This window comes from Carcharodon carcharias, chromosome 9 (genome assembly GCF_017639515.1).
Source record: "Carcharodon carcharias isolate sCarCar2 chromosome 9, sCarCar2.pri, whole genome shotgun sequence".
In the NCBI taxonomy this organism is placed as follows: Eukaryota; Metazoa; Chordata; class Chondrichthyes; order Lamniformes; family Lamnidae; genus Carcharodon; species Carcharodon carcharias.
In genome coordinates this window covers 82,611,480-82,637,275 of record NC_054475.1, presented here as the reverse complement: position 1 = coordinate 82,637,275, position 25,796 = coordinate 82,611,480, and the positions used below count along the sequence as shown (strand labels likewise).

Sequence of the window (25,796 nt, the reverse complement as noted above, 5' to 3'; positions counted from 1 at the left end):
ACAATGCATCTTATGAAATTGTTACTGGGCAGATAGCTCGCAGTCCGAAGTCTTCCTCCTTGTGGATGCTGATGGTGCTGCACTTTTCAACTGAAATTTGTACAGTCATGACAAACAAACAAGAATTAAACACAGCATCCCTCAGAGGAAGCATCAGTCATGTGACTGTGGAAATCCCAAATAATCCAGCTGTTACGGGTGATTCATGACTCTAATCAGTTACTTTGATTGGGAGGTAGGGGAACTTTAGGAGGTCGGGGTTTAGGTCTATACAGCAGGATGGATGGTTGTACAAGCTCACACAACCCATACAATAAGGGAAGCTCACTTACAGCCACTGGAGTATCCTACTGGCATCAATTGAGAATTGAGCTAGAGTTCTGGGAATATCTGGAATGGGGTTCCAAACCTGTCCTTTCCAAGTCAGGTGGGATCACCATCACTGAACCACAGTCCGCTTGTGAGGTAATGAATTATAAATTGCATATTCTTCTTTAGGCTGGGTCTCTCATACTTTTCCATTATAATTTTTGCCTCTTCTTGACTGGGATTAAATTGCCCTGGTTACATTGTGAATCCTACCGTATCTCTAAAGTGCTGACTGAATCTTTACAGCACAAGGTTTTCATAACCCCCTGAACACATTATGTTCAGAAGTGAGAACAGAAAACAACAGGCCATCAGCCAGCATTCCCAAGAGCACGCGGGTCAACACGATACAACTTCAGCCATTTCAACCCTACATTTCTCTTCAGGGTTGGACACGGCCAGGTGAGAGGTTCTGAGGTACCACTGGAATCCAGTGCTTCCTGGGATTCATGGTGAGCAATGTGCCATTCAGCACATTTTCAGCATTATCTCAAAGATGGCAATGTATTATCCTGCTGTTAAGTTGGGAGCAATGCTTATCATCCGTGCTCTTCTCTTTTAAATCCACAAAACTTAACTGTTGTAAATCGGCTCATCGTCCTAAGAACAACGAGAGGCTGGCTGCTGTGCACAAAGTGGCTGCCACGTTTCCTATATTAAGCCACAAGCTACATTTCAGAAGTGCTATATTGGCTGTGAAGTGCTCAAGGATGTCCTGAAGGTATGAAAGATTGAACTCCTGACCTTGCTGTTGCAGTTATTTATAGTGATAGGTTCAGCGACGGTTTCCTCTATGCAGATTAACCAGTTACAGCTGTCCAGCACAAGGCATGACTAACAGGCTGCTAGGTGTCCTCATGATTGGATCTTGCCCGTGACAGACTGATTCATGCTGAATGGCACATTCCATGGACAGCAGTGAGATATTGAGCAGACATTCTCTTTTTTAGTGATGTTGGTTGAGGGATAAAATATTATACAAAGCACCATTAGAACTCCAACATTCTACATCAAATGGTGCCATGGGATATTTTACACCTACCCGAGAGGGCAGGCAGGTCTCGGTTTAACAACTCATCTGAAACGCAGCACCTCTGTCAGTGCAGCACTCCCCCCGTACTCCCCTGGGAATGTCAGCCTGGGAGTTGTGCTCTAGTCCCTGGAGTGAAGCTGAGAGCACTGCCAATGAGCCACAGGATTGGAAAACATATCAGGAGTATTCTACGCGACTGATCATTAGACGCCGCGACTGGTGCAACAGATTTCCGCTGTTGTCCTAATAACCCTAGAAGAAACATTCAATTTGTAGAATCTAGTGAATCAATGGAAAATACTGTTTAACTTATTACATAGAATCTTGATCTCTTGTAGATGCTGAAAATAACCTTCTTCTATTTCTGCGAAAGGATCCCATGTGCCACTGCTCATTTCAATCGGGAAAATCTGCTATTTTGTAAGGGCAGGAGCATTATCTCAAAGATGGCAATGTATTATCCTGCTGCTAAGTTGGGAGCAATGCTTATCATCCGTGCTCTTCTCTTTTAAATCCACAAAACTTAACTGTTGTAAATCAGCCCATCATCCTAAGAACAATGAGAGGCTGGCTGCTGCTGCCGGGGATTGTTTGTGGATTGGCAACAACTGTAAATTCCTGGTTCCGGATCAGGAAATAAAACAGCAGGAAGTGATGGTTTCGATTTTGTCCCCCAAATGTTATTTATTCATTAGGGGCATTCCCCAACTGCTCAGCTGCGGTTTGACTATGCAAATGATGCATAGACTTTGCATGCATACGGTTTTCATGATCTGATAAAATCAAGACAAATGTTTCATGGAGTTAAGGTGAATGCTAAACAAAGAGAAGGCTATAAGTGTAGGAGTGTGATGAGAAACTTTCTTGTTGCTTTTAACCCATACCATAACAACAAAATCTGCATTAATATAGCGCCTTTAAAGCAGTGGTCCATGCCAAGGTGCTCCACGGGGGCGTAATGAGACAAAATTTAACACAGAACAAAAGAATGAGACATTAAGATTAATTAGAAAAGTTAGTGGGCAGGTACAGCAAATGGTTAGGAAGACAAACGGAATATTGTCGTTTATTGACAGGAGAATGGAATACAAAAGTATTAATGTTTGGCCACAGCTGGTGAGACCACCTCTGGAGTACTGTGTACTGGTCTCCTTATTTAAGAAAGGATATAAATGCATTAGAAGCAGTTCAGAGAAGGTTCACTTGACTGATACCTGGGATGAGGGGATGGTCTTATGAGGAAAAGTTGGACAGGTTGGGCCTGTATCCATTGGAGTTTAGAAGATTGAGGGGTGATCTTATTGAAACATATAAGATCCTGAGGGGACTTGACAGGGTGGATGCTGAAAGGATGTTTCCCCTTGTGGGAGAAACTAGAACTAGAGGTCACAGTTTAAAAATATGGGGTCTCCCATCAAAGATGGAGATGAGAAGAAATTTTTTCTCTCACAGGATTATGAATCTTTGGAACTCTCTTCCCCAGAGAGCGGTGGAGGCAGGGTCAATAAATATTTTTAAGGCAGAGGTAGATAGATTGTTGACTAATGAAGGAGTCAAAGGTTATTGGGGGTAAGGCAGGCATGTTGAGTTGAGGCCACAATCAGATCAGCCATGATCTTATTGAATGGCGGAACTGACTCAAGGGGCCGAACGGCCTACTCCTGCTCCTAGAACCATAGAACACTACAGCACAGAAAACAGGCCATTCGGCCCTTCTAGTCTGTGCTGAAATATTATTCCGTTAGTCCCATTGACCTGCACCTAGTCCATAACCCTCCAGACCTCTAGCATCCATGTATCTAATTTATTCTTAAAACTTAAGAGTGAGCTCACATTTACCATGTCAGATGGTAGCTCGTTCCACACTCTCACCACTCTCTGAGTGAAGAAGATCCCCCTAATGTTCTCCCTAAATCTTTCCCCTTTCACCCTAAAGCCATGTCCTCTCGTGTTTCTTTCTCTTAATCTAAGTGGAAAGAGCCTACTCGCATTTACTCTGTCTATACCCCTCATAATTTTGTAAACTTCTATCATATCTCCCCTCATTCTTCTAAGGAATAAAATCCTAACCTGTTTAGTCTTTCCCTGTAACTCAACTCCTTAAGACCCAGCAACGTCCTAGTAAATCTTCTCTGCACCCTCTCAATCTTACTGATATCCTTCCTGTAGTTAGGCGACCAGAACTGCACACAATACTCCAAAGTTGGCCTCACCAATGTCTTATACAACCTCACCATAACATCCCAACTCCTATACTCAATACTTTGATTTATGAAGGCCAGTATGCCAAAAGCTTTCTTTACAACCTTGTCTACCTGTGACGCCACTTTCAGGAAACTATGTATCTGAACTCCCAGATCCCTTTGTTTCTCTGCACTCCTCAGTGCCCTACCATTTATGTGTATGTCCTACCTTGGTTTGACCGTCCAAAATGTAACACCTCACACTTTTCCGCATTAAATTCCATCTGCCGTTTTCTGGCCCATTTTTCCAGTTGGTCCAGATCTCTCTGCAAGCTTTGAAAGCCTTCCTCACTGTCCACAACGCCTCCAATCTTAGTGTCATCAGCAAACTTGCTGATCCAATTCACCACATTATCATCCAAATCATTGATATAGACAACAAACAACAATGGTCCCAGCACAGATCCCTGAGGCACACCACTAGTCACAGACCTCCAGTCTGAGAAGCAATCATCCGCTACCACTCTCTGTCTTCTCCCACACAGCCAATTTCGAATCCAGTTTACAACCTCTCCATGGATACCAAGTGTCTGAACCTTCTGAACTAACCTCCCATGTGGGACCTTGTCAAAGGCCTTACTAAAGTCCATGTAGACAACATCCACAGCCTTTTCTTCATCTACTTTCTTGGTAACCTCCTCGAAAAACTCTACAAGGTTCGTTAAACACGACCTACCACGCACAAAGCCTGCTGACTATCCTTAATCAGCCCTTGGCTGTCCAAATAATTATATATCCGATCTCTCAGAACACCTTCCAATAATTTACCTACTACTGATGTCAGGCTCACTGGCCTGTAATTAACTGGTTTACTTTTGTAGCCTTTTTTAAACAACGGAACAACATGAGCTACCCTCCAATCCCCTGGCACCTCACCTACTTCCTATGTTCGTATGTATGTGAGCAAGCACTTGATCAAAGTGGTTAGAGGGGGGATTCAGAGCTTAGGGCCTCGGAGACCAAAGGCATGGCCACCGATGGTGGGGCAATGGGAGAGAGGGAAATGTGTTTAGGGTATGTGTCCGAGACCAGAGCTGGAGGAACACAGTTCTCAGAAGGTTATAGGGCTGGTTATAGGTTACTGAGTTAGAAATAGATAAAATATCTGAAGCTGGGAATTGATTGTAAAAGGGCTGATATTACTGCCTCACTGGTATTTATTAGCATGGATTTAAGTTTAGAAAGGTTGGATGATAAAGAAAAATAAATAGCAATACAACTAAACAGATACTCAATAAATAGCTTCAGATTTATTACTAACATATCAATGACTAACACAGGATCAGTATTTCAAACATTTTGCAAGGTGCTGACCTTTGAAACCTGTCTATTAGTTTCTTTATCATCTTCTCTGTGATGCCTGGGCAGCTTGCTTCCACCATGTTAATGCTTTTTTCAAGTTCATTTATTGCTTCAGTCTTCCCCGCATTGCCTCTTTCCTGTTCTTTAAGCTGTTTTGAGAAAGATGGATGGGTTTTAGTTCTGCTCTGAATACCCTCTCGGTGAAAATAAAGCAGGTGCCTTTAAAAGGAGCCTCCACATTTCACCTACCTCAGCAAAGACAGGAGCAATCACAGTCGCTAAACATGCTGAGAGCTTCTTGAGGTCTTGGTCCTGCAGAATAGAAGAATGAAAATGTTAACAACTGCTTAGGTCAGTGTGAAAATACTGGTGGAAGCACATCAGCCTGGAGCAGTAGTTGCAGTATGCAATCCTTGAAGCAAGGGATTATAGCATAATCTGTCTTCATTCCCTCATTCCATTCACACTTCACTACTGACAAAGTTCTGAGTTTGTGTTCCACTCCAGAAACTGGAGCACAAGGTTCTAGCTGACGCTCCAATGCAGTACTGAGAGAGTGCTGCATTTTCAGTGGTGCGGCCTTTCAGATGGGATGCTCTCTTAGATGGTCATGTGAGATCCCACCCCACGATTTAAAGAGCAGTAGAGGAGTTCTCCCTGGTGTATGAACCAGTATTCATCTCTCTCCCAACATCACAAAATCAGATTAGCCGATCATTGTCACATTAATGCTGGTGGGAGCTTGCTGTGCGCAGGTTGGACACAGCTGTGTTTCCTCACTGACTAGGTTAGATTTACAGCTGTTTATAACTCAGGACTCAGTGGAATAATTTTCTCTCTAAACCTTATTGAGCCAGCCTGCTGTTCTTTTTCTAATTAAACAATCCTATTCTAAAGGAATTTAGAAGGCAGGATAAGGAGGAAGGAGTTCCAGGCCGCTCTTTGTGGAAAACCTTTAGTTACTTACTGTTCCATTCTGTAGTTTCTTCTGGTCAGGTTTCTTTCTGACAGTGGTGAAGGACCACTCAATAGGTTTGGCATTTTTATTCTCCTTGTCATTACTGCCACTAAAGGAGAAAAAAGCAGAATTTTAAAAGGTCATGTGACAGATCGATTCCCATCCCTTCAGAAGGTCCAGTGTTACTTTCTCGTTCACAGACAACCTCTTCAGCCACAGAAAGGTATCACCCACGAGCTGGATAAACTCTGGCTGATACTGTTCCTGCTCTCCAACACTGCGACTCAAACAGCAGTAACAGACCATTGCTGCCACTGAGATCAGTTTGTTCAGGCTGGGGTTGAACTCTTCTGCTCTAAACGGAGCAGTACTACATAGAGCCGTCAATTTATCCAATCAGCCACTGGCCAATGACCTACCCAGAAACAGAAACATTCCAGTTTGGACTTAGGATAACCTTGCACCTCGCAATGGAGAATGTACCAACAGTCGGGAAAAGGTAAGCAAGGAATTTCAAAACATCCTGCAGGAAGAAAGAACTTCCACATAGATCACTCTTTATCACATCTTTAAGAACATTTCTGAGCCATGTGTCAGCCATGGTTCAATGGATAGCACTCTGACCTCTGACTCAGAAGGTTGTGGGTTCAAGTCCAACGCAGGCCAACACTCTCAGTGTAATATTGAGGGAGTGCTACACTGTAGAGTGCCATTTTTCAGATAGTAGGGCAGTTCTTCCTAGTGGCCTGGCCAATATTTATCCCTTAACCAACATCATTAAAAATAGTTTAGCTCAGAAGGCTGTTGTGTCGACCAAATAATTGTCGACAGCTTCTGTAGTACAAGGGTACAACAGAAATTAGTAGTAATTGAAAAGTGTGTCTGTGGGTCTGTGCGAATGTGCACATGTCTCTCGTCTATGTGCTCATGTGTGTATGCGTGTGCACATGTGTACATGTGTGTGTGTGGCAGGTTTTCTGGGTTCAATGACTGAAAGTGACATCGGATTAGTTGCTGTTATTGCATTATTAATTTCCTTATTGAAAATATACTGTTCACCAACATCAAATATAATATTAGCTAAGAATGTTTTAAGAATGACAAAAAATGACTCAGTGATGATGAATCTAATTTTCAATGTGCACTGGGCTGGGGCAGAAATATCAGTTTGCCAGTCCATTACAGCAACAAATTAACGTCCAACCACTCAGGACCAACAGTATGTTATCATCCATCCAATCAAGAGTGATAATGTATAAATGTCTAATCAGGAGTGACAATATATAAACATCCAATGAGGAGTAACAATATATAGACATCCAATCAGGAGTGACAATATATTAGCATCCAATCAGGAATGACAATATATTAGCATCCACTCAGGAGTGACAATGTCATAGATAAAAGGTACAAAAGTGATTTTCTTCGAGGCCTATGCTTCACTGCACTTGGCCAAGATGCTAAAGATGACCTTGGGATAAGTTCCCCACTAATTTGCCTTCCCTCCAAGGAGGAACTTTCTATTCAGTACTCCTTCTCAAAGACATAACCAAGCACAGGGAATGTGGCTTACAGTGGATGTCGTGTTGCACCATGGCATCTCAAGTTATGGAAGCTCAATGTGAGCTGTTCTATAAGTCCCCTGACTTTCTCCCTTTACATCCTTCTTTCCTGAAGACAAGGCAGGAAAAAGTGGGGACGTGAGACTAGGTGAGTTGCTCTTGCAGAGAGCCAGCATAAACATAATGGGCCGAATGGTCTCCTCCTTTGCTGCAACTCCTTCTATGATTCTATGTTTATTGGCTCAGTTGGGAAGAGGAAATGTTGAAAAAGTCTTTAGGTTATAGGGAAGATTCCACTTCAACTTGAACATTTCTTGATCTTTCCCCCAGATTCTTGAGAGCTGGCATCAGCCACAGTCACCTTGCACTGGATCCTCTCGAAGCCAAATTCATCTTTCTTCTGGGGCCACTGCCATATTCTGCACCCGTATTATGATGGAGCTTAACCACAGTCTTCCACTGAAATAATTTAATTTCCCACTGCTAATGGCCAAGCTAGTTCTTTGTACAGTGGGCTGATACATTCAAAGACTTATTAAAAATAATCCTGAAATCATTTACCAGATAATTACAATATCCCATTTCAGACAAATCTTGGGCTTTTACAGCGAAAGCAATAATCTGCTCAATATTCATCGTATGCTCTGTCTTGAATAAGCAACCCTTCCCTTTCCTGAATTCATGGTGTCCGCCCTTCCCTGAACCCAGCGACTGTCCCAAATCCGTATTGACCTTTCCCAATTCAAATCAGCCTTTCCAATTCTGTACTGCCCACCTTTTCCCAAATCCATTCTACTGCTTTTTCTTGAATCCATTTCCCACGTCCTCTCCACACTCCTTCTGTGAAGATCTGTCTCCCCGGATATTTCCCTTAAATGTGATTGGTCGATCTTTTGATCAATACGAAGGTATCTACTGTGAGATTTTCAGTTTTCAGCTACACAAGACTCTTGATACATTTTCAAATAATTCAGTCTCATGTGCTGCTCCCCAATCCCCAAGAATCTGACATCCACTGTCCACTTGCAACCCTTTCACTTCCTCGTACAAGTGATCTTTAATCAGCAATAACAGCTAATCGATCTTGCAAGGCATCACAGTGGAGACCAGTTCTGTTGAAGAGTCATACGGTCTCGAAATGTTAACTGTATTCCTCTCCGCAGATACCTGCTGAGCTTTTCCAGGTATTTTTATTTTTGTTTTGGATTTCCAGCATCCGCAGTTTTTTGCTTTTATTTTTGTTACAGTGGAGACCCATCCTGACCCACCATTACCACATAACACACCTTAACAGGTAATAATTAAGGTACGGAGGCCAACCGTCACAGGCTTGGCAGAGATGACACGTGGATGTTCACTTGCTCATGATCAATTTGAGTGGTGGAGGTGGTGTAGTGGGAGGTGGGTGCTAAGATCCACAATAATGATTCCAACAGGTTGGAGGTCATTCTCAGGATGTGGGTGTCACTGGCAAGGCCGGCATTTGCTGTTCATTTCTAAGTGCCCCAAGAAAGTTATCACAAGCTGCCATCTTCAAACACTAAAATAAAAGCAAAATAATCCAGATGCTGAAAATCTGAAATAAAAACTGAAAAAGCTCAGCAGGTCTGGCAGCATTTGTAGAAAGAGAAACAGAGTTAACATTTCGAGTCCATATGACTCTTCTTTGGAACAGTTCAGTCCTGAAGAAGAGTCATATTCGACTCGAAATGTTAACTCCGTTTCTTTCTCCCCAGGTGCTGCCAGAACTGAATTTTTCCAGCACTTTGTTTTTATTATTCAAATGCTGCTTTGTGGCAGTTTGATATAGTGAGTAACTCATTGGTTATGTCAGAGGGCAGTTCAGAGTTCACCACGTTGGTGTGAGACTGGAGTCACATACTGGCCCAGACTGGGTGAGGATAGCAGCTTTCCTTCATTCTAGCACAATATTAAAACAGTTGGCTTTTATCTGACAATCCAATAGCTCTATAGTCACTTTTACTGGGACCAACTTTTTTTTATTTCCAGAGTTATTTTCAAACTGAATTCAAATGCTCAGGTTGCATCGGTGGGATTTAAATTCTCATTCACTGAATTATCAGGTCCAGATCTCTGGGTTACTAATCTGGTAACAGAACCACCACATTTCCCATGATGTATTAAAAAGCACTTACGAATCTGACTCATCTGAACTGGAGTCATCATCACTGTGTCCTTCTGCCTTCCACCTCTTGTACCCGTCAATTAGTTCCGTTAGATAAGAGGTCTTCTTGCAGTTTTTAATGATGAACTTATGTTTGAGCAACTCCTTGGCTGTCGGACGCTAAGCAAATATGGAAAGAGAGATGGAGGGTCAGTAGGTTTTGCTTCTCAAGGACTTGTGCTGACTCAAGCAAACTAATGGAGAATCCTTCTGCTGACTCACAACCTCTCACTAAGAGTCTGATCACTTGTGTGCAAAAGCAGCCCTTGCAAAAGCTTTATTTTTTTCCCTTTCATGGGACATGGGCATCGCTGGCAAGGCCAGCATTTGTTGCCCAACTGAGTGGCACATTGCTGTGGGTCTGGAGTCACACATAGGGCTGACTGGCAGATTTCCTTCCCAAAGATGGGTTTTTACAACAATCGATGATGCACCAATTGACCATTACTGAGACTAGCTCTACATTCCAGATTTATTGATGGAATTTAAATTCCACCAGCTGCAGTTTTGACATGGATTTGAACCCATGTCCCCAAAGCATTAGCCTGGGCCTCTGGATTACTAGTCCAGTGACATTTCCCCAATGCCATCATCTTCCACTATACTGTCCGTGTATGAACTGAAATGTAAACGCAAGAATTAATTTGAAACACCTTTATCCATGGTAATGTTTGCTTGTATGTAAAAAATACAAGATCTGAGTTCTGAGGACACAGAGAAAATTCTGTTTTAAAGATTCACCTTTATAGGTTTTTAAGCCAAACAACAGCCAAGATCCATGGCACAAGGGATATGAGCCTGTCAGGGGGACAAGGAATGATAAAGGTTCCTCCGAACAGTATTTTAGGAATGCAAGTCTCCAGAATGAGTTCAGGCCCTTCAATACTTACAAAAGAAGGGTCTTTATTCAAACACGCATCTACAAACTCCTTAAAGGACTTGCTGAACTCTCCGCTTAGAGTTGGCGGGTTGTTTTTGGGTATAAGAAATAGAACCCTCATTGGATGCATGTCTGAATTGGGTGGCTCGCCCTTGGCCAGCTCAATGGCTGTAATTCCCAATGACCAGATGTCTGCCTGTAAAAAGAGAAAGGAGATGTTGAGGCACTTATGACTCAATGTACAAATACAACTTAACACACGGACACTACAGTGCTGGAGTTCAGCTTAATAACAAATAGAACTATAGAAAAGCTACGTCATAGAAAGAGGCTATTCAGCCCATCATGTCTGCGTCTACCAAAAAATAAAAAAAAACCTAGCCACTGTTCTAATGTCACCTTCCAGCACCTGGTCCATACCTTGCACTACCCTCATCAATCCTCCTTGTTACTTTCTCAAAAAATGTGATTAAGTTACTAAGACACGATCTTTCCCGAACAAACCCATGCTGACTATCCCTGATTAATTTGTTCCTTTCTAGGTTACAATTCATCCTGAGTCTCAGAATTGATTCCAATAATATGTCCACCACTAAAGTCAGACTGACCGGTCTATAATTATTTGGTCTAACCCTCACACCTTTTTAAATGTATGCAGAGAAAGCTGCATCAGGCTCCCACACAGAGGGGGAGATGGAAGAGAAGAAAGGAAGTGAAAGAGTGAGAGAGAAAGAGAGAGTGTGTAACAGAAGAAATAGAGAGCACATGAATGAGAGAAATGGAAAAAAGAGAACGAGAGAGAAAAAATGGAGAGAAGGAGCTGATATCATGCAGAATCTCAGCAAGTTGCTATGGGCACTATAGCCAATGAAGAACTTTTGAAGTATAATCACTGTGAGCTGTAAGAAAAATGGCATCCAATTAGGTTTGCAGGGTTACAGGGAAAGGGCAGGGGAGTGGGACTCGCTGAACTACCCTTGCAGAGAGCCTGTGTGAACTTGATGGGCCAAATGGCCTCCTTCTACACTGTAACACTTCTATGACTCTAAAGCACAGTGAGCTCCCAAAATCAGCAACATGATAATGATCAGGTACACATTCCTCAACCAGTGTCAGTAAAAAAAAATCAATCCAGTCATCAATCCTTCTGGGATCTTGCTGCGCAGGAATTGGCTGCTGTATTTCCTGTATTACAACAGTGACTGCACTTCAAGAATACTTTGTTGATCGGAAAGCGATTTGATACGTCCTGAGGTTATGAACACTGCTTTATTTAGCGTCCACAGTTGTCTGGGGAAGTAACGGGTACCTGTCCTGAAATGGCTTCCTGCCTAATTATTCCACTAACAGGAATAATATTCCACTAACAGGGGGGAAGAGGAGGCGGCCGGGGGGGAAGAGGAGGCGGCCGGGGGGGAAGAGGAGGCGGTGGGGGGGGGGAAGAGGAGGCGTTGGGGGGGGGAAGAGGAGGTGGTTGGGGGGGGGGGGGGGGGGGGGAGAGAGGAGGCGGTGGGGGGGGGGAAGAGGAGGCGGCGGGGGAGGGTGTGGTTAAAATTATGTAAAGTGAACAGGGAAGAGGCTACTTCCTCTGGTGCAGGAATCAGTGACGAGAGGTCATTAATCCAAAATGGTCATTAAGAGAGAGGGAGGTTAGGAGAAATTTCTTTGCACTGAGGATTCCCAGAGTGTGGAATGCTTTTCCAGAGGGAGTGGTTGCTGAGAGCCCACTGTCTGAACAACTAATTTGCATTTAATTAATGCCTTTAATGTGGTAAATCGTTCCAAGGTGCTTCACAGGAATGCCGAACAAAATCTGATGCTGAACTTCATAAGGAGATACTAGGACAGGTAAATGAGGTAGGTTTTAAGGAACATCTTAAAGGTGAGATAGAGGGCTGAAGAGATTTAGGGAAGGAATTACAGAGCTCAGAGCCTCAGTCGCAAAAGGCGTGGACATCAATCGGGGATTGGGAGATGATAAAAATGTTAAAATATTGTGGGGCTGGAGGAGGTTACAAAGATAGAGAGGGGGCAAGGGCATAGAAGGATTTGGACAGAAGTGTGAGCATATAAAAAGACAGAGGGGTTGCAGGATTCAATGCAAGTCTGCAAGCACAACAGGGATGGGTGAACAGAATTTAGTGCAGTGAATGGTTTCTATGGGTAAAATGGATAAATATTTCAAGTGAAGGACAATTCAGGGTATGGGAAAGTGGGATTTAGCATTGAATTTTTTTTTATTCGTTCATGGGATTTGGGCTTGAGCTGCCTTCTTGAACCACTGCAGTCCATGTGGTGTAGGTACACCCAGAATGCTGTGAGGGAAGGAGGAAGATCTAGTCTATAATTAACAATAACTGGAAAGTACTGTGTAAGCAGGCTAAGTTCTTTCCTTCTTGCAGTTTAGGCAGGGTAAACTCACTCTCAGTTGTAGGAGCTGAGTAGTTAATTAGCTAACTGGTTGAATCTGGTTACTGTTGCCCCAGTTCAATTTACTATAAACTCAGGGCTCTTTAGTGCAGTCTTGGCAAGCGGAGTGCAGCCGACTGAGTGAAGACTTGGAGTTTGGTTTAAAATAGTACCCAAATTGGTGGTAAAGTTAATAAAATATACAAGAAATCAAATCAATAAATGATTAATATAATTAAGTAATTATTTAAAACACATTAAGGATGGCAGGACAGGTGATGTGTCGAGGCTTCAGCATGTGGGAGCTCCTGCATAACATTGTGATCCAGGGCAAACATGTCTGCAGTAAATGTTTGTGGCTCGAGGGGCTTCGGCTCAGAGTCACTGAGCTGGAGGTTGAGCTGCAGACTCTGCAACACATCAGGAAGGGGGAAAGTTACCTGGATGCTTTATACCAGAAGGCAGTCACACCACTTAGGATAGGGTCTTCTGATTTGGTCAATGGCCAGGGATAGGAGGATGTGGCTGCAAGTGAGGCAAGAAAGGGGACCTGGAGTGCAGGAGTGCGAGCCTCTGCAGTTATCCAATAGTTTTGATGTTCTTTTAGCTTGTTTGAATGAGAGTGGGGGCTGCAGGGTGGATGCACAACTGACCAGGGCACCATGGTACAGGAAGCCATGCAAGTGGGGGAAGTAAAAAGGAATGTAGTGGTTGTAGGGAACAGAGAGGGGGATTGACATGGTAGCAAAGAGCGAGTCCAGACGGCTGTGTTGCCTGACCGGTTCCAGGGTTTGGGACATCCGCTCAGGGCTGGCGAGGAACTTGTAGTGGGAAGGGGAGGATCCAGTGGTCGTAGTCCATGTAGGTACTAACAACATAGGCAGGATGAGGAAGGAGGCTCTGCATAGTCAGTATGACAAGCTAGTCATCAAACTAAGCAGCAGAACCTCAAAGGTAATAATTTCTGGATCATTACCTGAGTCATGTGCAAATTGGCATAGGACAAATAAGATTTAAGAACTGAATGTGTGGCTCAAAGACTGGTGTAGGAGAAGTGGGTTCCGGTTCGTGGGGCACTGGAACCAGTATTAGGGAAAGTGGGATCTATACCATTGGGATCTGACACCTGAGACAACTGGGGTTGGTGTCCTCGTGAGTCACATAACTAGGGAAGCATGGAGGGTTTTAAACTGAATAGTGGGGGCAAGGGATCAAATTTATGAAGATGTGGTAACCCAAAGAATAGGGACAAGGCAAGTGAGACAGATATTGATATGGTAAATGATAAACAGACTGTGACAGGAAGGGACTGAGAGTACAATTCTAAGGGCAAATCAGCAGATAAGATTAGATGCAAAGAAAATAATATAAGGACAAAACTAAAGGCTCTGTATCTAAACACAGGTAGCATTTGAAACAAAACAGATGAACTGATAGTGCAAATAGAAATTAATAAGTATGAGTGACTTGGAGGGGAACTTCCAGATGGTGGTGTTCCCATGAATCTGCTGCCCTTGCCCTTCTAGATGGTAGTTGTCATGGGTTTGGAAGGTTCTGTGTAAGGAGCCTTGTTGAATTCCTGCAGTGCATCTTGTAGATGGTACACACTGCTGCTATTGTTTGTTGGTGGTGGAGGGAGTGAATGTTTGTGGATGGGGTGCCAATTAAGTAGGCTGCTTTGTCCCAGATGGTGTCAAAATTCTTGAGTGTTGTTGGAGCTGCACTCATCCAGGCAAATGGGGAGTATTCCATCACACTCCTGACTTGTACCTTGTAGATGGGGGACAGGCTTTGGGGAGTCAGGAGGTGAGTTACTTGCTGCAGAATTCTGGGCCTTTGGCCTGCCCTTGTAGCCACAGTATGTATATGGCTAGTCTACTTCAGTTTCTGGTGAATGGTAACCACCCAGGATGTTGTTAGTGGAGGATTCAGTGATGGTAAAGCCATTGAATGTCATGGGGAGATGGTTAGATTCTCTCTTGATGGAGATGGTCATTGCCTGGCACTTGTGTGGCATGAATATTATTTGCCACTTGTCAGCCTAAGCCTGGATAATGTCCAGGTCTTGCTGCATTTGGACATGGACTGCTTCAGTATCTGAGGAGTCGCGAATGGTGCTGAACATTGTGTAATCACCAGCAAACATCCCCACTTCTGACATTATGATGGAAGGAAGGTCATTGATGAAGCAATTGAAGGTGGTTGGGCCTAGGACACTAACGTAACGAACTCCTCCAGTGATGTCCTGGAACTGAGATGATTGATCTCCAACAACCAAAATCATTTTCCTTTGTGCTAGGTATGACACCACCCAGCGGAGAGTTTTACCCCTGATTCCCATTGACTCCAGTTTTGCTAGGGATCCTTGATGCTACTCCTCAGTCAAATGCTGCCTTGATGTCAAGGGTAGTCACTCTCACCTCGGCTTGGGAGTTCAGCTCTTTTGTCCATGTTTGAACCAAGGCTGTAATGAGGTCAGGAGCTGAATGGCCCTGGCAGAACCCAAACTGGGCATCATGAGCAGGTTACTGCTAAGCTAGTGTTGATTGATTGCACTGTTGATGACCCCTTCCATCACTTTGCTGATGATCAAGAGTAGGCAGATGGGGTAATAATTGGCTGGGTTGGATTTGTCCTGCTTTTTGTGTACAGGACATACCTGGGCAATTTTCCACATAGCCGGGTAGATGTCAGTGTTGTAGCTGTATGGAACAGCTTGGCTAGGGGCGCGGCATGTTCTGGAGCACGTCTTCAGTACTATTGCCAGAATACTGTCAGGGCCCATAGCCTTTGCAATATCCAGTGCCTTCAGCCGTCTCTTGATATCACGTGGACTGAATCGAATTGGCTGAAGACTGGCATTTGTGATGCTGGGGACCTCCAGCAGAGGCTGAGATGGATCATCCACTCAGCGCTTCTAACTGAAGATTGTTGCGAATGCGAATCTTTTGCACTGCTGTGCTGGGCTCCTCCATCATTGAGGATGGAGATATTTGCAGAGCCTCCTCCTCCAGTAAATTGTTTAATTGTCCACCAACATTCATGACCGGATGTGGCAGGACTTGCAGAGCTTAGATCTGCTCTGTTGGTTGTGGGATCGCTTAGCTGTCTATCACTTGCTGCTCTTGCTGTTTGGCACACAAGTAGTCCTCAATCGTCTCAATTTCTCTGCTCCTCTCACCCGCTCTAACCTGTCTCGTTCTGAACTTGCCGCACTCAGTTCTCTCAGGTCCAACCCTGACTTTGTCATCAAACCTACTAACAAGGGTGGTGCTCTTGTTGTCTTGCACACTGACCTCTACCTCGCAGAGGCTGAGCGTCAACTCGCAGACACTTCCTCGTACCTCCCCCTGGACCATGACCCCACCACTGAACATCAAGCCATTGTTTCCAGGACTGTCATTGACCTCATCTCCTCTGCAGCTTCCAACCTCGGATGGCCCGCTTCTACCTCCTCCCCAAAATCCACAAACAGAACTGTCCTGGCAGACCGATCGTGTCAGCCTGTTCCTGCCCCAGGAAACTCATTCCTTGTTATTCTGACTCCATTCTCTCTCCCCTTGTCCAGTCTCTTCCCACCTACATCCACGATTCCTCTGACACCCTACATCATATTAACAATTTCCAGTTCCCTGGCCCCAACCACCTCCTCTTGACCATGGTTTTGTCCAATCCCTCTACACCTCCATCCCCCACCAGGATGGTCTGATGGCTCGCCGCTTCTTCCTTGAACAGAGGCCCGAACAATCCCCATCCACCACTACTCTCCTCCATCTGGCTGAACTTGTTCTGTCACTGAACGATTTCTCCTTAAACTCATCTCACTTCCTTCAAATAAAAGGTGTGGCTATGGGTACCTGCATGGGCCCCAGTTATGCCTGTCTCTTTATGGGGTATGTGAAACATTCCTTGTTCCATCCTACTCAAGCCCCCTCCCACAACTCTTTCTCTGGTACATCGATGACTGCTTCGGTGCCGCTTCATGCTCTCGTCTGGACCTGGAAAAATTTTATTAATTTTGCTTCCAATTTCCACCCCTCCATCATTTTCACGTGGTGCATCACTGACACTTCCCTGCCCTTCCTTGAACTCTCTGGCTCAATTTCTGGTGATAGACTGTCCACCAATATTCATCACAAGCCTACCGGGTCCCACAGCTACCTCGACTACAGCTCCTCACACCCCGCTTCCTGTAAGGACTCCATCCCATTCTCTCAGTTCCTTCGCCTCCATCGCATCTGTTCTGATGATGCAACTTTCCAAAACAGTTCCTCTGACATGTCGTCCTTCTTCCTTAACCAAGGTTTTCCACCCACGGTGGTTGACAGGGCCCTCAACGTTGTCCGGCCCTTCTCCTGTGCATTTGCCCTCACACCTTCTCCTCCCTCCCAGAACCATGATAGGGTCCCCCTTGTCCTCACTTATCACCCCACCATCCTCCGCCATTTCTGCCAACTCCAGCATGATGCCACCACCAAACACATCTTCTCTTCACCCCCACCAGTGGCATTCCATAGGGATCGTTCCCTCCGAGACACCCTGGTCCACTCCTCCATCATCCCCTACACCTCAACCCCCTCCCACGCACCTCCCCACGCAACCGCAGAAGGTGCAACACCTGCTCCTTTACTTCCCCCTTCTCACCGTCCAAGGGCCCAAATGCTCCTTTAAAGTGAAGCAGCGCTTCACTTGCACTTCCCTCAATTTAGTCTACTGCATTCACTGCTCCCAATGCGGTTTCCTCTACATTGGAGAGACCAAACGCAGACTGGGTAACCGCTTCGCGGAACACCTTCGGTCTGTCTGCAAGCGTGACCCAGACCTCCCTGTCACTTGCCATTTCAACACACCACCCTGATCTCATGCCCACATGTCCATCCTTGGCCTGCTGTAATGTTCCAGTGAAGCTCAACGCAAACTGGAGGAACAGCACCTCATCTTCCGACTAAGTACTTTACAGCCTGCTGGACTTAACACTGAGTTCAACAACTTCAGATCATAAATTCTATCCTCCATCCCCTCCCCCTTTCCAATCCCCCTTTTTCCAATAATTTATATTTCTTAATATATTTTTCTTTTCCACCTACTTCCATTATTAAATGTATTTCCATCCATTGTTTCATTTCCACCTTTTAGCCTATTTCAATCCCTTCCCCCCAACCCACCCACACTAGGTCTATCTGTCACTTGCTCATCCTGCTTTCTACCCTTAATGTCACTATTAGCACATTTCTGAGCTAATATCAACATCGTCAACACCCCTTTGTCCTTTTGACTATGACATCTTTGGCAATCTCTCCTTTGCATCCACCTATCACTGGCCCTCTATCTACCTCTACCTGTCCCACCCCCCTCAACCAGCTTATATTTCACCTCTTTTCTATTTTTCCTTAATTCTGATGAAGAGTCATACGGACTCGAAACGTTAACTGTATTCCTCTCCGCAGATGCTGTCAGACCTGCTGAGTTTTTCCAGCTATTTTTATTTTTGTTTCAGTAGTCCTGTGTTATAGCTTCACCAGGTTGACACCTCATATTTAGGTAAGCCTGGTGCTGCTCTAGGCATGCCTTCCTGCACTCTTCATTGAACCAGAGTTGATCCCCTGTCTTGCCTCAGTGTGAAGGTGGGACTTAGTCTCCACAAGGATTGTGCGGTGATCACTCCTACCGATATTGTCATGGACAGATACATCTGCGACAGGTAAATTGGTGAGGATGAGGTCTAGTATGTTTTTCTCTCACCACTTGCTGCATACCCAGTCTAGCAGCTACGTCCTTTAGGACTTGGCCAGTGCTACTGAGCCATTCTTGGCAACAGACACTGAAGTCCCCCAGCTAGAGTACATTCTGCACCCTTGTCACCCTCAGTGCTTCCTCCAAGTGGTGTTCAACATGGAGGAGCACAGATTCATCAGCTGGTACATGGTAATCAACAGGAGGTTTCCTTGCCCATATTTGACCTGATGCCACGAGACTTTATGTGGTCTGGATTCAATGTTGAGGACTTCCAGGGCAACTCCTTCCCAGCTGTATACCACTGTGCCACCACCACTGCTGGGTCAGTCCTGCTGATGGGACAGGACATTCCCAGGGATGGTGATGGTGCTGTCTGAGACATTTTCTGTAAGGTATGATACTGTGAGTATGACTATGTCAGGCTGTTGCTTGACTATTCTGTGGGACAGCTCTCCCAATTTTGGCACTAGCACCCATATGTTTGTAAGGAGGAGTTTGCAGGGTTGAGGGGGCTGAATTTGCTGTTGTCATTTCTGGTGCCTTGGTCGATGCCGGGTGGCCCGTCAGGTTTCATTTCTTTTAGAATCTTTAACATTTTAATACAACTGAGTGGCTTGCAAGGGCATTTCAGAGGACATTTAAGAGTCAGCCATATTGCTGTGGGTCTGAAGTCTCATGTAGGCCAGGCCAGATAAGGACATCAGGTTTCCTTCCCTAAAGGACATTGACAGATGTGGTGTATGAGGGATGTTAGGAGAGGAATTGAACTGCTGGCAAAGAGCTGGCTCAAACATAATAGGCCAAATGGCCTGCTTCCGTGCTGTAGGTTTTGGGGGTTGCAAGCCAGCTGTTGTGCTACTCTTACCTTGGAGTCATAAGCAGATTGTTGAATGACCTCTGGTGCCATCCAGAACGGCGTGCCAACGAAGGTGTCCCGTTTAATCTGCGTGTCAGTCAGCTGACCAGCCACACCGAAGTCCGCCAATTTAACGTCGCCTTGCTCAGATAACAAGACATTGGCAGCTGGAGGAGCAAGAGAAGGAAGACAAAAGGTTGAGAAATCTTTCGCACCACATTACAGACCAGAGACCCAGTTGAGCCCAGCATTACCTTTAATATCTCTGTGGATCTTTTTCTCTGAATGCAGGTAGTCCAAGCCTTTGAGGATCTCCTTTAGCATGGTAGCAATTTGGAATTCGTCAAAGGGCCCAGCTTGGAGCTGAAAGAGAAACTTTCATTAAAAACCTGCAATTTGTCTGAATAATCCAATCCCAGCGTCTAATTAGCCCAGAGATGCAGATCTAGCTGAGTGTCATGGTGAATCACCAGCTTGATTTTTGAGGAAGCACAAAGATTGGTCAAGGTGTTAGAAGCCTTGACAAGGCCCAACCTACAGAGGCAACAGTGGCAATACTGACTTAAGGAATACCAGCAGGTGTGGTAGTGCATTCTTTGCAAAAGCTCATTCAGTGTTTAAGAAATGAGAATACAAGTGAGAGACTGGAGTCAAGGTTACATAAATCTCACAAGAATACAGCTTAATTAGTTTATGACTACCTTTCATGGCTGGAAAAGGATCACGCAGGTCCATCTGATCATTTCTAGGAAATATCCTCTCCTAACATTCCTCACACACTTCATCTATCAAACATTCCTCCAAGTATTTATCTCTCTTGTTTATATAATCAGCCCTGCTGCACTGTCCATCCCATAGCTACCATACACTGTGTACACAACTTCCGCTTAACATATCTGTTACCCTCCTGTTAAATATGAGGCTATTTCCTCATGTTACAGAGTTCATGACTACATTAAACACGTTGACATTAAGGTGGTCTATACCCATTAAGATCCTGAATCCATCCATTAAGTTCCCGCTGGGTTTTCTCATCTCCAGGGTAAACAATCCCAGCTTCTGCAGCCTCTCCTCTCTCCCTCAGCTCCCTAATTCCAGCTATTAACTCAGTTAAAAAGGAAGAGGGAACTTACATTTCTATAGCACTTTCATACATTCCAAAGCATTTTACAGCCAGTGAAGTACTTTTTGAAGTGAAGCTACTGTTGTAACATAGGAGACAGCTATGGCTCAGTTGGTAGAACTGTCGCTTGAGTCAGAAGGCAATGGGTTCCAGACCCACTCCACACAATCCAGGTTGACATTGCAGTACAGTAATGATGGAGTGCTGCATTGTCGTGGGTGCATTGCGCTTCACTGCACTCATATTACAGTGATCAGCATTGTACTAACACTGTAGGTGAGACTATACCTCAGGTCTGGCACATTGTGTTGCCTAACAATGCACTTACAAGAAGGAATAATTGAACATATGTCATGTCTGTAATGTAATAATTGGCTGTCCTTGTGTATTGAAACAAATGGCTGATTAAATTAAATTTAGTGAAACAAATGACCATTATTTGAAATGGACAAAGGAATTAATTTACTACAATGATCTGTTTTTCAACCAACCCAATGTATATCCATAATATCACACATTTCCATCCCTACAGAGAGCCATGTAATGATTATAGCACAGGAGGTGGCCATTCAGCCCTTTATGTCTGTGCCAGCTCTCTGCAAGAGCAACTATCCTCGTCCCATCCTCCCTCCCTTTCTCCGTGGCTCTGAAATTTTTTTCTGTTCAGATAATTGTCCAAATCTTTTTTGAATCTGCCCCATCATATTCTCAGATGGTGCACTCTAGATTTTAACAACTCATTGACATCCTTGCTTCTTTTTCCATTCCTCTTAAATCTGTGCCCTCCAGTAGTCCACCATTCTGTCGATGGGAATAGTTTCTCCCTATCTACTCAGTCTAGACCCTTCATGATTTTAAATACCTCTATCAAATCCCCTCTCAAGATTCTCTTCTCCAAGGGGAGCAGCCCCAGCTTTTCCAATTAATCCACACAAACTGAAGTCTCTCATCCCTGGAACCATTCTCGCAAATTTTTTCTGTGTCCTCTCCAATGGCTTCACATCTTAAGTGTGTTGCTCGGAATGAGACACAATACTTCAATTGAGGTCAAGCTAGTGCTTTATAAAGGTTTATCATAAGTTCCTCGCTTTTGCACTCTAAGCCCCTATTTATAAAGCCCAGGATCTCATTTGCTTTATTAACCATTTTCTCAACCTGTTCTGCCACCTTCAACAATTTATGTACATAAGTCCCTCTGCTCCTGCACCCTTTTTAGAATTGTACCCTTTATTTTATATTGCATCTCCTCATTCTTCCTACCAAAATGCATCATTTCACACTTCTCGGCATTAAATTTTGTCCATCACTTATCCATCCATTCCACCAGCCTGTCTATATCTTTTTGAAGTCTATTCACCATCCTGCTCACAGTTCACAATATTTGCAAGTTTTGTGTCATCTGCAAATTTTGAACCTGTGACCTAGACGTATAGGACATCAATACAGATCAAGAAAAGCAGTAAACCTAGTGCTGATCCCTGGAGAACCCCACTGTATACCTTCTTCCAGTCTGAAATACAATCGTTTACCACTACTCGGTTCCCTGTCACTCAGCCAAGTTTGTAACCATGCTGCCAATGTTCCTTTTATCCCATGGGCTCTAATTTTGTTCACAAGTCTGTTGTGCAGCACTTGATGAAATGCCTTTTGGAATTCCATGAACATCACACCAACCACATTATCCTCATCAACTCTCTCTGTTACCTCATCAAAAAACTCAATTAAGTTAGTTAAGTACTATTTGCCTTTAACAAATCCATGCTGGCTTTTGCTAATCAATCCACGTTTGTCCCAAGTGCCTCTTAATTTTGTCCCAGATTATCATTTCGAAAAGCTTTCCCGCCATCGAGGTTAAACTGACTGGTCTGTAGTTGCTGGGTTTATCCTTACCCTCTTTTTTGAAGAAGGGTGTAATATTTAAAATTGTCCAATCCTCTGGCAACACCTTTGTATCTAAGAATGACTGGAAGGTTATGACAAGTTTCTCTGCAATTTTCACATTTATTTCTCTCAGTATCCTCAGATGCATCTCATCATTTCTTGGTGAATTATCAACTGTTAAGTACAGGCAGCCTTTTTAATACCTCCTCTTTATCAACTTTTAGCTCAATGTCTTAACTACCTCCTCTTTCACTATGACTTGGGCAGATGCAAAATACTCATTTAATACCTCAGCTATGCCCCTTGCTTCCTTGTGTAAATCCCCTTTCTGTTTCTTAATCAGCCCCGATCCTCTCTGTTCTAACCTTTTACTCTTTATATGCCTATAGAAGACTTTTGGATTTCCTTTCATATTAGCTGCCAGTCTCTTCTCATACTCTCTCTTTGGTTCTCTATTTTTTCACTCCGTCCCTGAACTTTCTATATTCAGCCTGTTCTCACTTATATTATCAATCTGACATCCGTTAAATGTGTCCTTTTTCTGCTTCATCTAACTATCTATCTCTTTCATTGGCCAGGGAGTTCTGGCTTTGTTTGTCTTCTCTTTCTTCCTCATGCGAATGTATCTTCACTGTACTTGGACTATCTCTTCTTTAAAGACAGTCCATTGTTGCTTGCCAATCTTTGATTCCAATTTACCTGAGCCAGATCTGTTCTCACCCCACTGTAACTAGCCCTCCACTAATTAATTATTTTTATCCTGGATTGTTCCTCAACATTTTCTGTTGCTAATCTAAATGTCATGAGAGCATGATCACTTCACTCACCTCAGCACCCAGAGCCAAATCCAAAAATGCCTCCTTCCTTGTTGAGCTGAAAACAAACTGATTAAGAAAATTTTCCTGAACAGACTTCAAAAACTCTTCTCCCTCTCTGCCCTTTACATTATTACATTCCCAACCAAATTAGAATAATTGAAGTCCCCCATTATCACTGATTCATGATTCTTGCACATGGCTGTAATATTTTTACAAACCTGTTCCCCTACATCCTTCCCATTAGTTGATGGCCTATTGAATACACCCAGTAGTGCAATGGTGCCTCTATTGCTTCTTATCTCTAACCAAGTAGGTACTGTCTCTGAGGTACAGAATTCCAAAGATTCGCAATCCTTAGAGTAATTGCTAAGTAATTGCCCATCTCAGTCCTAAATGATTGGCTCCTTATCCTGAGACTGTGACCCCATGTTTTAGATTCCCCGCCCAGTGGAAACAATTTCTCACTATCAAACCCCTTCAGAATTTTGTTTGTTTCAATGAGATCGCCTCTCATTCTTCTGAACTCCAGAGAGTAGAGGCCCAATTTATTCAACCTCTCATCATAGGACAACCCCTCATCCCAGTGACCAATTTAATGAACCTTTGCTGTACGATCTCCAATGCAGATATACCCTTCCTTAAATGTGGGGACCAAAACTAGATGTGCTATCCATGAAAGTCCAAGCATTGCGGATGCACTGCAGTGACTCCAGCAGCTGCTCCAGCTCCAAAACCCTAAAATACATGTGTAAATATGATTAGAAGCACTTCAAAATATCAAATGGATAGCACAAATTTGATGTAAACACCTCAACAATATATCTGTGGTAAGTGTTTGCACATACAGTTCCATCTAAATTGGCAATGTATGTGGCATCATAATTCACCTGTTTTTACATTTAAATATCAAGTAAACATGAAATTAAAACCAATATCACAGCTAATTAGAAATGTATCAACAGGAATTCACTAAGCAGTTCATCAACATGTGCCAATTTCTACCAATATTGTAGTGAGATGATTTGGTTCAGTAATCTTACTACTTAGAGTGACTGCTAGAGGGCGTGCAAAGTTTATCATTCAGAATTTCACAATTGCATTGACAAATCAGGCAAAGTACTGGCTGCCCTACACTATGGAAAGAGTTAATTTAGCAGTTGAAATATAGTCATTGACGCAGCCTCTTACCATTGAAACTCAGCCCCACAGGCAGCTGAAAGACCCCAACACAGCTACAAATCAGCAACCCTGCAGAGAAAGATAGTTACCACCACTAATTCTCCCTGGGGAAAGCTGGCAGTCAAGAACCCACCCCCTCAAACAGCCAGCAAACTTGAAGCAGCACTTACAATCAATAGCACAACCACTACCGCCCTATTTATTACACAACATCTTTCTGCACAATCATTTGCACGTATTAAAAACTGGCAAGCTATTTCCTCAGTCTCTCTGTGACCACAAAACAGTCCAGAAACACAAAAAGCCCCAATCAGAAGCAGTGGCACCATCAATGCAAAGCAATTTCTACTTGATGTTTTCCAGCTGTGTTGGGGCTTTCAGCTGCCTGTAGGGCTGAGTTTGAACGCAAGATGCAGCATCAATGACTATGTTTCAGCTGCTAGATTAGCTCTTTCCACACTGTAGGGAACTCAGTTCTTTGGCAGAATGCAGAGTTGGCAGCCTAACTCCAGAGTCAGACTGGTGATTGAAAGAGTTGTGATGTCCACTTGAGTCAGGACTTCCAACATCCACCATCCAGGTAATATCCTAAGCCTGGCTTGGCACAGTTTGTGGGCACAGAGCACCAGAATTAATTTAGCTCCCATCGCCTCCTCCAACCTTTGGTCTTTTCAAAGGGGAAGCACTGTTTGCCCTGTAACTTTAAGTGCATTGCCGATTTTGTTTGTAAGAGTTCTACACATCCACGTGATGATGATGATGGTGATGATGATGATGATGATGATGATGCAGTGCTGCAGCATTGCAGCGACATCCATAATAAGTGATTGTTTCAGATTCAAAAGGATTCAGTGATAAACTGCAGCAGAGACTATGGGTGGGGTGACGTGTACTGAGGGAATAGCCCAAGGTGATAATCAGCTCACTGGCAGAAGAGATAGGCTAGCAGAAACCTGGATGCCTGGCTCCTGTGCAGAGACACAGGAACAAGAAATTATAAGGGGAGAAACTGAGGGGTGATGGAGGCTAAAAAAAACTAAAAAAATCATGTTTGAATACATTACTTCCACCTTTACTATACCACCACTTTGACTTTTCTTGAAATGACGGACAATTGAATCTTCTTGTACCTGCCTTTATCCATGTTCATGAGACAACACACCGTCACAAATGGGTAGAAAGAGGAAGAAAAACTAACTTTTTCAGTTTTAAAAGCTGAACAGGAGGCAGAGTTTAAGTAGCTAAAAGATGGCCAGGAAGTG

General features: G+C 43.8%; 1 protein-coding gene across 2 annotated transcripts in view; it reads right to left on the bottom strand.

Annotated features, from left to right (window-relative positions):
- Positions 1–25,796, bottom strand: part of stk26 (serine/threonine protein kinase 26) — a 172,208-nt gene that overhangs the window by 5,919 nt on the left and 140,493 nt on the right. For both annotated transcript variants that reach the window (XM_041195961.1, XM_041195960.1), the window contains 7 exons: positions 19,788–19,896; positions 19,543–19,700; positions 10,543–10,728; positions 9,624–9,772; positions 5,915–6,014; positions 5,197–5,259; positions 4,960–5,096 (listed from right to left, as the gene is read on the bottom strand). In XM_041195961.1, the coding sequence (XP_041051895.1) occupies positions 4,960–5,096; positions 5,197–5,259; positions 5,915–6,014; positions 9,624–9,772; positions 10,543–10,728; positions 19,543–19,700; positions 19,788–19,896 (902 nt within the window). The remainder of the gene's footprint in view (positions 1–4,959; positions 5,097–5,196; positions 5,260–5,914; positions 6,015–9,623; positions 9,773–10,542; positions 10,729–19,542; positions 19,701–19,787; positions 19,897–25,796) is intronic.